Source organism: Dermacentor albipictus, chromosome 7 (genome assembly GCF_038994185.2).
Source record: "Dermacentor albipictus isolate Rhodes 1998 colony chromosome 7, USDA_Dalb.pri_finalv2, whole genome shotgun sequence".
Lineage (NCBI taxonomy): Eukaryota > Metazoa > Arthropoda > Arachnida > Ixodida > Ixodidae > Dermacentor > Dermacentor albipictus.
The window spans coordinates 79079932-79095270 of NC_091827.1; the positions used below are offsets into that span (position 1 = coordinate 79079932).

At 43.9% G+C, this 15339-nt stretch overlaps 1 protein-coding gene across 1 annotated transcript; it reads left to right on the top strand.

The window, feature by feature from the left end:
- The first annotated feature begins 1713 nt into the window (after positions 1 to 1713).
- Positions 1714 to 15033, top strand: LOC135898997 (uncharacterized). Its single transcript, XM_065428251.2, has 5 exons — positions 1714 to 1949; positions 5838 to 5974; positions 6042 to 6109; positions 10827 to 10925; positions 14842 to 15033. The coding sequence occupies exons 1-5, from the start codon at positions 1836 to 1838 to the stop codon at positions 15000 to 15002; spliced, it is 579 nt and encodes a 192-aa protein (XP_065284323.1). The 5' UTR covers positions 1714 to 1835; the 3' UTR covers positions 15003 to 15033.
- The last annotated feature ends 306 nt before the right edge of the window (positions 15034 to 15339 follow it).

Sequence of the window (15339 nt, forward strand, 5' to 3'; positions counted from 1 at the left end):
TACAGGGGTGTTTTCACACATCGCCCCCAACCAAGATAGGCCAAAGTGACTGGGATAGAATGCCGTCGCATTCAACTCTGAAAGGCGGAGCTTAAGCGTCCTTGATTTTTTTCTTTACCTTGTGTGCTTTAATTTGTTGCTTTCTTGTTTGTTGCATCACGACGATGCTTCTTAAAAGGGGGGAGTTGACTCGTGTAGTTACTTGTCTTTTTCACCCGCTAACAACCTAAAGTTCTCGTTAAGCGCAAGGCGCCCCTGCATGATTTCGAGCTTAATTACTCAAAGGTTATCGTTCATCCTGTCTATTGAGTCTGCTGTCAACGAGGTTTGTGTAATCTGATCAGAATAGATTTTAGAATAGAATGAACTTTTTATTCAACAATAAAGTGCACATCATACCGGTTACCGATTGTTGCCGGTTTTATTATACTTCTACAGGGTATACGTGGCGGCTACGGTGATGTTTTCCTTGCGACTATGGAGCTGAAGAGGGTAAAGCACATTCTATAATTTCGATGTAACTCCATAAACAGGAACCCAGAACTATTGAATTTGAGTAGTAAAAATCATACTCCAAGGCAGCCTTGTCGGTGACACATGGTTAATATTGTTCAGAATCGTTGTTTCTTAATCATTGCATGCGTGATGAGAATTGTGTAGTGTATTCTGGAAAGCACGGACGCACCAGCGATTACACTGCAACCTTCGAGCAGCCACATACAAAAATTCGAGGCACCTGACCCGCAGACCAGATTTTCGACGACCGCCGACTTGGTTCACTGCTATGGTAGTGCTTGAGTGTCACTTCTTTCGCTGGCGACCCTCGACCAGGCCCGGCGAGCCACGATCGCCAGTGGAGCCCTGTCAGAGGGAACCACCCAGGAAAAAACCGCGCAACGGTTTCTGCAATAATGAAGTTCCATCCTCCTCCTCCTTTAATGGGCAGAAGTTTGCGCAGTAAAGAGTAAAATTTGTAACTCACTGTTTTGACACTGCGTCGTTCCTCATCGTCACTAGAACATGACCTCCTTGAGCCCGTCCGTAGCGAGTGCAAAGATTTAGGCCCAATCGAAATGTGTGGTGGCTACTTGCGCTTATTGTTCCTTAGGGCCTAGTGTTGCAGGTCGCCCAAGCTTCAGAGATGTGGCGAAGCTAGAGAGAGCACGAAGAGTTCACTCCATGCTTGCAGCATCCGTTATCCTGTCAGCGTTGTGACAGTGGGTGCTCGCGATGTTATAATGACATCTGTTCGGTTTGTCTGTGCGCTTGACACCATGCGCGGTAATTTGTTGCTAGGCAAATGTTTACTGTAATATAGGTGCACAATAGAACAACCAACCGTGCTTCGCGCAGCTGTCTAATAATATGCGATCGCTATCAATGCCTCACCTACATTTATTCAAATGTTGTAACAGTTCAACTTCCACTGCACCTGAGCACCTACGCAGATAAAACTTTTGCTGGAGAACTGCGCAAGCCTCAGGTGAATAAGGTATTGTTTAGCGCACACGAAATAGTAAAAGAAAAGGCCCTACGATGACATCACAAGATAGCGTGAATACTCGGCAATAATTTATGACATCGCACCCGTGCAACTTTCTGTTGCTAAACCATAACAGTACGCAGACGCGTTCTAAATCTAAAGACATAACAATAAAAATGTTAAATATGGAGGGAAACAGTGCGATATTTTTGCGCGGGACACCTGTGAAATGTGGCCACAATGACCACCTCGCCACTCGCTTGTAACCTACTTGCAAACTATCGTCTCATAGCAGCTGCCTACCGAAGCTTAGTGGAATCCTGCAGTCGCTTAAGTCTCACCTGGCAAAGACATGGCAAAAACGCAGCTTTTTGCAGCCCTTCTTGTTAGCGGTTTCATGACACTTTTCAAACGTATACATGGCGGCTACGGTGATGTCATCATTGCGACTCCGGAGATGAGGAAGGTAAGGCACATTCTGTAATTCTAAAGCGACTTTCGTACCTGCAAATACAGAACTATTGAATTTTAGTAGTACAACCTATACTCTATGGCAGTATAGTCGGTGACATATGGTTAATATTTTTTTCGGAATCGTTGTTTCTTAATCATAAATGAGTGTTATACATAATAGACTGTGCACGAAAATAAACTATGAGTGGCGAGATGAGCTCATTATAATGAGCACACGACTCCCGACCTTAGTAATTGGGTGCAGAATTTAAACTATAGATAGATACGAAGGTAGAATCTCGAATTTGCCACTAACCGCCAAATTTCATCAAACATTAGAGCAAATTAGGTTGTCGGTACTAAATGTTAATCCTAAAAAGCATACTGAGACGCATTTGCTTAACATTTAGGGTTCACACGTTTACTGCAGTTAAAAGCAGAAAGGAAAGTAAACAGTTGATTCTTACCAAGGTGGCATCATGTCTGAAACACGTTCACAATACAGCAGTTGTGTCTTTACTACGAAGCATACTTTAGGTATTCGAGTGCCTCCCTATTACATTATACTTTAATATAATCTACAAATTCGTTTGAAAAATACACAATGAAGTGCCTCACAAACCATGGAAGTTAGTATAGGCGTGCATGTGAACTAAATATGGTTTTTAAGCAAGCAATAACCAATCTGCTTATGTGTTTCCGCAGCTACCGGCTAAATTGAAACGTGTTTTATTTATAATTAACTTGCGTAAAATAACTTACTCCAAAATGCCCACGTTATACAAAAACTTTGCAACTCCACCAAACACTTAGCGCCCTGATTAATTTATTGTTGTAGGGCATTCATAAGGTTTGTTTGCTTTTAGACGCAGGTAATTAAGTGGGCAAGTGACCTTTAATTTCATTTCGGCAACCAAGCAATGTAAACCTTTGCATTTTAGTCGGCAACTGGGGGCCTAATTTCCAATGACGTAGGGTCTAGTTTACATTACTTCCTGACATAAGATACCATAGCACAAAATAGGTTTTATTGAATTAGGATGCACATTTAGTGCATCACGAAGCACGGCACCCTATGGGCAAGTCAATTCACTCCTCTCGGAAACACAGTGATTCAGTGGTGGCTTTTTGTTACTGCAGATTTGGCGGTTAGGCGAGCTGTAATCTTGTTTTGCTGGTGTTATGAGCCATTACTTTAGTTATGTTGAGTTTATTTCTCTGCAAACTGGCAGCGCGAATTTGCGCTCCTCAGCATTTGCCTTTTCGAGAATATTCGTGCACATTTAGGCTAACGCAGCAGTCGATGATGCTGAACATGTAGCATAATATACATTTATTATGACTTGGTGATATTGATAAGGTTCGTTATGTGTATAGAGAGGCGCAGGCCCTCAGAATAAGTGTAATATATGACTCATGGAAAAAAAAAACATTTGGCAGGTACTGGCTAGGTGAAGAGAGTGTTTGCAGCCTCCACAAGTCCCGCAAGAAAAGCTTGAAGCAAAGACCATTGCGGCAAAATTTCATAGCATGGCATCTAACGTTGTTGACGAATTAGGTAGCAAAATAATGCGTTTTTTTATTTCATGCTTACGCTACTTATCGGGGAACAATTGTCTTACTCTTTTCTGCCAACAATATTATGTTAGTTGAATGCTTTCTGCATAAATAAATTTACATTGGAGAAAAAATTTATCGAGGACCACGTATAACGCTCACGCAGTAACCAATCTTGTTGTTGAAGATTAAATCTGATCACCACTCTCAGTTGTTCAACGTACTACATTGTAAATAGCGAGACTATGAACTTCAGATTTCAATAAATGAGCGAAGCATTTCTTTCCCTAAATGTTGTTCTCGCTTAGGGGTTACGGGACTAGAGGTGTTTTTTTTTTAATATCTAGCATTATACGAACATCATGAGTGACAGGGCATTCTCTAGATCATGAATTTCGTAACATTAAGTTGAAGGGCGGCTATTATAATTTGCTCGTGTTCTTCATTGTGACGTTGTTAGCTTGACGTAAGACAGTAGCCACTATTAGCTGAGATAAAACTACCTAATGATTTTGGCACCTCAAATAATTAAAACTTTGCCACATCGCTGTCGTGCGCGTAACCACGCAAGGGCGACAAAAATAATCCCGTGTGAAGCAACTTGGTGATCTTATACTAACGTACTGTCACAGTAACCTAGCTTGCCTAATTAAACTCATTACCTCTTGGCTAGCACAGCGAATAAAAAAAAAACGTCATGGTTGCTCAGTGGATATGGTGTTGGGCTAATGAGCAGGAGGTAGCGGTGTCGAATCCCGGCCACGACGGCCGCATTTCGATGGGGGCGAAATGCGAAAACACCCGTGTACTTACATTTAGGTGCACGTTAGAGAACCCCATGTGGTCGAAATTTCCGGAGTCCTCCACTACGGCGTGCCTCATAATCACAAAGCAGTTTTGGCACGTAAAAACCCCATAGTTTTTTATTTAGCGAATAAGAAAAGGAAAGGAAAAATATCTACAGAGTGCACATTAGTTTGTGGTGGAGAGCGCGCAATACCTTTCCACATTACCTTCGGTGTACAGGAACACAGACATTTATGAACCAGTATAAGATTAGCACAGAATGCTGTATAAATAACTGGCTCAGCGATACTAATTGTGCAGGCTCAACGAAAGGGAAACGTGCAAAAAACCCATAGAAAGTACCGAGACTGTGTGGGTGAGTGCCTGACGCCCATCAAATAACACTTTGCGCTTCTTTCCAGTTTTTGGAACCATTATGCGCATTTCGTACAAAAACGTAGCGTTGGAGGCCAATTTAAGATAAGCTCACTTCAGTGAGCGCGTTCCATTACCAGAAAATTGTGCCAAATTCTTCACAGTGGATCACCGACGCGTACATTTCATGCACGCCATCGACCACACTAACGCGGCGATGGCGCTGCCACCTATAGTTAAATGTTGCGACGAGCGGTCGCACCACTTCTCTGGACTATGCTTTTGATGTCCAATTGCGGGACCCGCCTACGAGGCAATGACCTGGAAATGACGAAGCTATAGGAGACAGGTCCACGATGTTGCCACGGAAGTCGTCGGCATTGGCCGCTTGTATCAAACTTGAGCGCTCTGCTTCACGGTGAGCTTTGAGCGAGTTGAAAAGCCTGGCCTTTGTGGTCGCGCAGCTTCCACAGAATGTCCTGTTTACTGTCGCCTCAAAGGGAGCTTCTTTGTGTAGGCGGGCACTGGTGAAGTGCGCGATCCGTAGAAAGCAATCACTTGACCAGTGCCCAGTGCCATGTTGAAGCGTAACAGCTGCAAGCGACAGGTTGCTATTGAAAAGAAAGCAAAGTTCTCAAAAAGACATTTTCATTTTACGGCACAACAAGCATTAGACCGTAATATAAAAAAATATGATCGATTAGGTATTCTTGTTTGAAGTCCCTAGTTATTGGCGGGGCTGAGAGCATCGTGTTCCTCAAGAACTGATAACGTCTGGGCTTCATGGTTTCCAGCCACCGGTTCTGTTTTAAATTGTTTTGTTATGACGCACGCCTTCGTGCTTAGGTCTTGGGGGTCATTTTATTTTTATTTGTTTTGCTGAAAACTTCCCTTCTGTTCACACAAGCTTCACTAACGTCAGCGCCTTAATGTGCCATGGTTTAGCGCCACAATCAAATTGGATATAACGACCCCACAATGTGTTTCATAGCCAATAAGCAGTATATTGCCTTTTCGTGAGAAATTACAGGTGTCTTCGTGAAAAGGGTTAAGAATTTAGACGGATTTCCAGAGATCTAAGTTGTCTCGTTAATGTTTTCTGACCGTTATGGGAATGCCTAGGGCCTGTGTTGAATGTTCTTATGCTAAACAAACACTGATTCTCATACCATCGTTCTCTCAGTTTGTAGGCACAAGAGAACCTATATGGACGTACAGTGATACAGGTAAAAGTCTTGTGCGATGCAAGGTGGACATAACAAGCACAATGAATAACAGAGCAGTATTATTCAGAAGAATGTACTCCTATGAGGGACAAAAGTAAGGCATTTCTTCCGTTGAAATCATAACGGCGTCGTGAAACATGTGCAACGTATTCAATTTACAGATATTCTGCCAATCAATGGGGAGTCTTCGATAAAATTTACAAAGAGAGGATGGTGATACGACCTGCAGGTACGTCAATGAGATCTGGCGTTCTTATTGTCAGGTAATGCCTATATATATGCCTAGCAAGCAGTATTAAAAAAATCACTACCCAAATACTCTGTACAGATGGTTAAACAGCGACCCTGAAGCGTGCGGACCTGGTGTTTATCATTGGGTTTATCCTGACGGTTCATTAAACGACGGCTTGGTAGGCAGCCGGATACTCGGTATGCACTTACTACTTGCGCTCGGCTGCATGAGCCAGTTCTTGTGACCGCGCTGCAGCATCGGCACGGCATGGACGAGCTGGTTCCCGGTTCTGCTCGCGGCGTTGCCTACATATATATATACTGCATACTGCCTGCATATCTACTCCGCATAAAGAATAGGTATGGCACGTGAAATACACATTTTTGGAACTGCAGAGAAACTACTGCATTCGCGCTCGTCTGCGATGGAGAGCAATGATGTCACTACTGGCGCCGCTAATCCATCACTATCTAGATAGCACAAGGCCTTTTCACTCCGATCCATGACGTCATGTTACCTGGCCCGTCTGCTCCGGAATCTAATAGGGATGCTCCGGAGCAGGCAATAGTGATTTTGACGGCGCCGCTCGCATCACCCCAACCTTGTCAATCTAAACTTTAGGTCAGGTAGCAGGACGTCATGGATCGGAGTAAACATGCCTTGTGCTATCTAGACGGTGTTGGCTAATCGCGTGCCTCTTTTTCTGTCTTTATATTTCTTTTTTTCGTGCATGGGCATAGGGGAGTGCCGGATGAGTTTTAGGCGTGCATGCGACCGACAGGTGGACGGACGGACGGCACTTGCTGCATGAAAGACATAGGCATCGCAACGGTTATGGTAGGGGAGAAAACTTCCTTGTAGCTCCAAGGCCCCCTCAACGCAGCTTTATTAAGCAGAGAAGTTTATGCCTTTTTGCGTTTATAACAAGGTTGCCTTATTAAAGATTAGTGTTTAATTTATTTAGGGAACGAAATCTTGCTGAAATTTGCTAGGAATTCCATATCCACTGAAATTACTCAAGTGTTTAAATATATAAACGGCTTGGTCAAGGCAACATAAGAGGCCAACAAACAATGGCACCAAGGAAAAGATAGGGGGAATAACATGTCCTTACTATGTGATTAAAAGAAATAATAAATTATTAGAAATTAAAGTGGACGAAAGAACAACTTGCCGCAGGTGGGGAACGATCCCACGTCTTTCCATTACCCATGCGATGCTGTACCAATAGGGCTACCTTTCCCAAACCTTTGCGGCGGATGTGAAACATCCTTTCACCCGCAGGCGTCACGAGTACGTGATCTTCTTTTTTAGGTAATTAATGATAATCGGAAGAGCATCGCATGCTAATGCGAGGACGTGAGATGGTACCCCAAGTTTCTTTATCCACTTTCATTATTTATCATTTCTTTAATTCAGTTAGTAAGTAATTTCCCCTATCTTTTCCATGCTCTCTATGTTTGTTGGCTTTTAATGTTATGATATATAAAACACTGGGTCGCTCGGTTAACCCATTTCTTCTTGTTTATTACATAACGAGGGTCTCGAATCCGGCAAGATTGATGCCTTCAGGTAGCATATGTTGGCCTATTGACCACTCCCCTTCACCAAATAAAATCACGTACGCGTGATACCTGCGGCATAAAGGATGTTCCACATTCACCATCAATGTTTGGGAATGGTGGTGCTGGCTAACGTTCCCAGGGTTCCAGTAGTAGAACATAAATACCCAAGAAAGTGGATGGGGAAATGGCGCCGGAGTAGCTCAATTGGGAAAGCGAAACTGCGAACTGCGAAAGCGTGAACTGCGAAAGCGAACTGCGAAAGCGTGAGATAGTTTGCCACCTGCACGAAGTTGTCTTTTCAACTACCCTCATTTCTATTAGTTTCTCCTTTCTTTAATTAAGTTGTAAGTACGTTTTCCCCTATGTTTTCTATGATGTCACTGCTTGTTGGCTTCCTATGATATGACTAATAAACAATCGGACGCTTCGGTCAACCCTCTTTTTTCACGTTTGTGAAGACAAAGCATTCTTAGCCAACTTCAGGCAGATTTAGTGTATCTGGACTCACGCTATCTTGATACCAGTTCTAGAACGAAGAGGTCAATCAGGCGTCTTGTAGATGTCGTATGACGATGACACGATGTGGAATCATACCGTGTCGTGCCGAAATACCTGATACATCAGAAAGAGGCCGACTAGAGGCAAATATTCAGTCGGTAATTTAATCATCTGAAGGATGATATACTATCACGTTCAGTATCCAATGGTTTCGCCGAAGTCGGTCGGTCGATCGATCGCTGGTCGAGTTCTCACGGAGAATTTTGAACTATCTGGCCTCTAAATGAAAAAGAAGACCCCCGTCTGGCGATTTGATATGAGCCCCGGCCCACCACTGCATCAACCGGATGGTCTCATCAATAGGGAAGAGACACATTGTTTTTTTTCTTCGTTGCCTCTGCAACGTCGGTGCAATAGATTTTCGATGATGTCGACATGTCCGTTCCAGTGAAAAGGCCATAAGCACACGCATACTTCTTTCGTGCCAACACTAACTAGCTCCTTGAGATGGTCACCAGTGCTGATCGAGATTTCCCCACTACGGTACATATCCAAAAAGTGGATAGGGCAGGAAGCAGGCGCTACATATTGTAACAATGCTAACTAGTTCTTCGTGATTATTGTCATGTGTTCATGAATATAATCGCCATAATATGAATCTTACCCCCAAAAGGAGATTCATCAAGAAGTGCGTCCATGCGTTGATAGTAGGGGTGATGATTTGTGTACAATGGCACATATCCAAGGAGCAGGCAGTATATATCGTGCCATCGCCAACACGCGCATTCAGAAGATCAACGTGTGTTGATCATGATAATGATTCCCGTACCATCATACACCCTCAGGAGGCAAACAGTGAGGATATGGCAGCTGTATTTAAAGATTAGTAAGACAAAATTAAGAAATACACGCCGATATAACATTTGTTACATTGCGGAGCAGGGATGCGGGAGAGCGCATGCGCGCGCATGAGTGATAACATGATCGCGTTCACGGTGTTCCGAGGTCTACAAACTCTATAATGATTTCGCATTCCCACGGGTAGGCAGGCTTAAGTTTCTGTTTCTTCTTTCCCCTGGAAGTAGCGAGAACTCGGTGTCAGCTTACAAACCACGGGCTTTTTCAGGCTTTCCCTATCTAAAGAGCGGTATAGTGAGAGCGTCATTGTGCGCCGGCGTGCCAACGGACCGGCTCGGGCAGACGACGGGTGCTGAATACTGAATGATCCAAACAACTTTGGTACGGAAGCTATCTAACCCACCGTGGTTGCTTAGCGGCTGTGAATTTGCGCTGCTATGTACTAGGTCGCGGGATAAAATTCCGGCCACAGCGGTAGCATTTCAGCGGGGACGAAATGCTACAAACCCACGTGCCGTGCATGAGGGCACGTTAAAGAATCTCAGGTGGTAATAATTTCTTTCGGAGCCCCGCGCTAAGGCATGCTTTGTAATCGGATCGTTGTTTCGACCCGCAATACCCAAGAATGTTATTTTAAGATATTACCGAACTTTGGACAGCGTGAAATGTTGTTATACATAATTACGCGGAGTAATGTCAGCAATGTTAGTGTTGCAGATGATTTGCTGGCCTTTGATCAAGCAGTATTGATGGCGTAGGTATTTCAAACCCACAAAATAGTGGTATGACGCGGGAGTTGCATGAGCAGACGCAGTTTAGATGGCGGGGTTTCACCAATGTCACAGGGAATTATCATTAGTACTTGATGCAAAATACTGCGTGACCAGCTGCATGGAATTTCGGCATGAGAAGCATTGTCCTGCGTTCAGTATGATCTATCTGCCAAGTTTGGAAAGCGCTGCAGCTGTCTCAAAAATTCAGACAATCGAACGACTGTTAGAATTTCCTGCAAGCGAAACATTTTGCTGTTGGCCATTATTCCCCCATTGCTTTAGAGCGCACAAGATGTTAGTATACGTCAGGATGTGTATCACGTGATCGTTTGTGCGGTGACAACATAAAGATGACGGCGTCACGTTGTTCTTGTCACGTGGACGCCAGTAGGAACAGTGCCATGATGATGATGGCATGCCATATGATTTACTACACCACGTTTAAGAAACAAGACGATGCTTCTCGTTGCAACGCGGAGTGATCGCTAATCGGTGAAGTGCCAAAACCGGGCTGACGCTGGAGGTAGTAATTTTCAAGCCACATTGAAAAATTTGTAAAGATATGCGGCTTTATGGGCTAAAACTACGATCTGATGATGAGACACGCCGTAGTGGGGGACGCCGGAAATTTGGACCACTTGGGGTTCTTGAACGTGCACCTAAATGCAAGTACACGTGTGTTTACGCATTTCGCCCCCATCGAAATGCGGCCGCCGTGGCCTGGATTCAATACTGCGACCTCGTGCTTAGCTAGCCAACACCATTGCCACTAAGCAACCATGGCGGGTTTAAGCAATATCGCAAGAAGCCTCCACGCATAATGATTAGAGTAGCAAACGAATACTAGATCATAAAGCCATCTCTGAAAGATTAAAAAAGAAATGAAGCTAGAATTTTATGAGGACGCGAGCACAATAAACTGAAACATTGGTCAGTGATATGCAAACAACACCGAAGAGCGGTAAATATGAATCATCTTTAGTTAGTAAACGAATGGTATATTTTTTTGTTTCTTTTCAGGTCCTATATTTTACCAAATGGAGCAGCTAATATTTATGTCTAAGGACTACAGTTGTGCGGTGGTTATGACAACGTTGATCGGTACACACGTCTTCATAGGTACGTTCTTTTTTCTAAATGTTGAAAAACTAGTACACTTCGGGAGAAAATTGAGCAGATAAAAAATATCAAATTGTAAACAAGCGATGTTCCGCGTTGCTTCTTCAGAAACATAACAAGTCATTGCTGGGAGATCGAAAGGGCCATATCGCAGGGGTCACTGCTCATAACGGGTTACGAGCATCCACATACTCCAAATATTTCTTTAAAATTTGACAGCCACAGTGAAGTGGTGCCCAACTGTGTTCTTTGTCCGAAGAGAGCAAATAATTATGTTTTGTCTTTGTTTGTGAAGCAATACATATTGCTCCAGGTCTCCAGAATTTACAGTTAAAGATGTTTAAAGTGACAGAATGAAGAGTAAGAGAAGCGTTGCCCGAAATGGCTGTTATCAAGTAATGAGCACGCCAGCCACAGAAGCTCGGTAGTTCTGGCATTGCTCAGGTAAAGGCGGGCTAGATTGTTGCCGTGGCGGTCTTTCACGGCTCGTCACCCGTCCGCCGTCGGCGCGAAGTCGTCGACGCGAAATCGTCGACGGGGTATTATTGGTCAAATCGTCGACGGGACCTGTTGGTCATTATGAACTCAAGCGAACAAAGCGAAGGAGTCAGCGGAGGCAGAAAGATAGGACAAAAATATCTATAGACGGGCACCTACTCACAATTTAAACGAAACACAAGAAAACACAAGAACACTACTAATATGCATGCACTAAATCTAGATCAATGATGAAGAAGAATGAAATACAACGAACAGTTAACAGTGGATATAGAAATTAACACTACACAAAACACGCCTAATGGTGGTCAACTAAACAAAGTTCAAAAGAAAACACATGATGGCATACGCATGGCAGGGCAGCAGCAGCAAGTTCATAAAGCGTGCAGCCGGTGGCAGAGCTTTCCCGAAGAACGATGGCAAAGCCGATCTCGTTGCGGTGGATGCAATTACTGGGCTGGGTTTCACGGGAGTCTAGGTCTGACGTCTTCTCTCGACCGGGTTGAGCTCACATGAGGGAAACTACCATGAGCTTCGTTGCAGACGTTAGGATAGTCATCTCTTATGTAAACTAGGAACTCGCAGTTAAGACGCGGCTAGGCGGCCCAGGCGTTACTGAACGGCACTAGCTCCTGGACGCTTCTCAGCAGATAGTAGGGTCAGCTCTAGACTGCCTAGCTCTCTAAAATCTGCGTTTCAATAACTTCCCTGGGTCGGGAAATGGCAGATGTTGCCGATCCAATCAAGTTCATGCAATTGTATCCCGGCTCCTCCCAAGGTTTTGGCCGTGCCCCTTTTAATTTGGGTCGAAGGAGCGGGTGATTCTTGCCTGCTGTTAAAGGTCCCGTATTTGTATTGCACCACACGCACACCCTTCAGTCCGTGGCTGGTCTCTTATGTCCGTGCACAAACACAGGAGAAACGACGGCAACCGGCCATGCGGCGCCGTCGGCACACGTACATTGTCAGCAATTCGTGGACGCAGGATTGCACACAGAGACGACATATTTCGGAGCATTCGCCCCGTTGCTTTCTTAGCAAGCTTCTCAATGCACGTGCGGGGTAGAGAATACACAGGGCTTTCTACAACAGGGCGTCTACAAGAGGCCGTCGGGGCGTAACGGTCGCGCCGATGACAAACAGACAATAATCTCTAAACCTGCCTTCGACTTCTTTCGGCCGCTTGCCCGAGTGGCCGCCAATAACCGTCTCGCTCGCCGGTCCATATTCCTATGACCCTTCGGCGCCCTTCGATTGGTGCATCGCCGAATGAAAAATACTGCGCCGTGACACGGTCACAGTATCGTGGCTATGGAATGCGAAAACAACCATGTACTGTTCATTGGATGCACGTTGGAAGCTGTAGGCGGCCAAAACTATTCTGGAAACACCCCCTAGGGCGTGCCTGACCATACGATTGTGATATGGGTAGGCAAGATACCATAACGTACTAACAAAAATTGGACGTATGAGTTTACGTTACCTGCCATTAGGCAGGTGTAATGGCGAACAATTTGTGCTGGAGTGTACTTACAGGCTGGTGATGATTTCTTGCGCCTATGCATAGGTGTACTTGTTCATCAGGTGAACGCATTTCACCGTCTAAATGTTATCGCCCGATAAGCAAGTGTACGTCTCAATATAATACATGCGAGCCCATGCAGCTGTTATTACAATTATAATATCCCTGATAAAGACTAGAGTTCTCGACATTGCCCAATGAACTTCGCTCACTGCTCTGATACTTATCTGGAAACAATGTCAGCTTTTCTGCTGCAAGAAGTTCTCAAACGTGTTCAGGTGCTCTGCGTTCTTTGATCATGCACGTATGTGTGGCACATTACAAATCAAGAAGGTAGGCTGTTTCGCAGTTTTTTATCATTCATAAAGGAGGTGAACAATCGCAACACGTCAGAAAGCGATAACCGCGTTAAATTATGTTCAACGGCGACTGCGCAGTTTATGCTTAGTAAGTGTTCATTTTCAGCTTAGTGGATGCCATTAAATCTCGAAGTTAGGGCACCAGACATTATGTTCAGCACTTTCAGCTTCTATTGTCCAACTACATGCTCATTATTATCGGTGCGAAAAGGCGTTATTGGCAATAAACATTCATAAAATTCGCTTTTCAGTGACTGGATAGGTTCATTCAAAGGCATGATTCCTTAGTGTTCTTCATTGATCACCTTTATTCACTGTGCCTCGTCCACTGTACATATAATATAATGTATCTCGTGGATATCACGACAACAAACCTTCCTGTAACAAACACAGCTACAAATTTTTGAGGTTTGCGTCAAGAATTAAATTCATATTCGAAAATTGTGTCCGTAATATTGCGGCTAGTCATTTCCCAGATAATCAACGACGAGGACCTTGATTCTCAGGCCGTGGCAATAAGTCACTGTATCACTTCCGCAGTAATGCTTTCTGTGGACAGGGCAATGCACATCGTATACCGCTGCCGACAAGAGGTTACGCCACTGATTGTCATTGAGATCGTCGATGGAGCTTGTATTTGGATAGCAAGCATAATTCGAATGCGAAAATAAAACATCTGTGAATTGAAAGGTTCCCTACAGCACATGTTGGAGGCTGCCATTCAGCGTGTAGCTGGCATCGAGGCGCTCAGTACTTGCTGAATTGTACAAGGTGCATTTAATTTGTCGAAATATGTAAATCCCATTTGGTTTTCCCTCTTTGGAAATGTATTAAAAGAGGACACACTCGTAAAGGTGAGAATCGCCGTGCCATGAATTTGGTAATGTTATAAATTCCCGAATTGTGATCGCTGATCAAAAAGACAATGTAGTTAGTCTAACTACGTTAGTCTAACTAAACTTTCTACGAGATAAAGTGAAACACTTTACAATAACTTGGTCCGCTTACAATAATAAATCATTAATAAACAGCACAAATGCACTGAACACCATATTCCTTTAAAGCTCTGGTAAAACCTTAAAGAGTAGCTCAGAAAAAGCAGACCTCATTTTCAGTTCTTCCGCGCGAACGTTTATTTCCCTGATAACCATATTCTAGCCATGTTGAAATTGGCACCGTTACTCCTATATAGCATGTGGCACAGAATATAACCGCAACCATGCCACATATGGGGTATACTTGTGTGGGTAACTACTCATTGTACCGAAAGCCTGTATCCTGAAAGAGAAGAGAGTGCTTAATACGGCATTCTATAAAGAACGTATACCCTTCAGGTATGTATTTCCCACCACGAATAATGCTTTCATCGGTGTATTTGTAACGTGTATAGAGTTAGAAAACAGTTTAAATTTATTTTTATGCATCTTGTTTCTTTCCTCAGGAAGTGTTTATTGTTTACTTAATCTATGTAGCCAATAAACGATAATCTATTGTTCGAAGGAAGCAAGATGTTTAACGCGGTCTCTTGCTTCACTAGCTCCCACCCGCTGGTACGAGCTTCGAGTGCGGAACTCTTCCATTGTGACGGGACCCCACGAGGAGTGCTTGCAAGAATTCAAGGACGTGGCGTACCCAAGGCGCATTGTCTATACACCAGATTGCCAGAGAATTGCTCTGTTGGACAATGTAAAATGGTAATAAAAGTTGTACGGCGCATGGCGGAGGCCAAATGGCAGCCCACGGCTGGTGCTCTATTATTAACCCATCTGAATCAGAATATACAGAACACTAACTACCTAAATGTGTAATAGTGGGAGAATTCTAAGAAAAAATAGTGACTATTATAGGATGATACCTATAAAAAAGCCTACGGTAATACGTATAGGAGTGGTGAGAAGCTTGCAGGCCACAGATTCCGCGAACATGTTCAGTTCGTACCCACATAGGATGTCATGCATTGGATTATAAGAGCCGCAAAGTTTTTGTGATGATGGCAAAGGTACTATTTTTCGCCACCCACAGATTCCGAGATCCC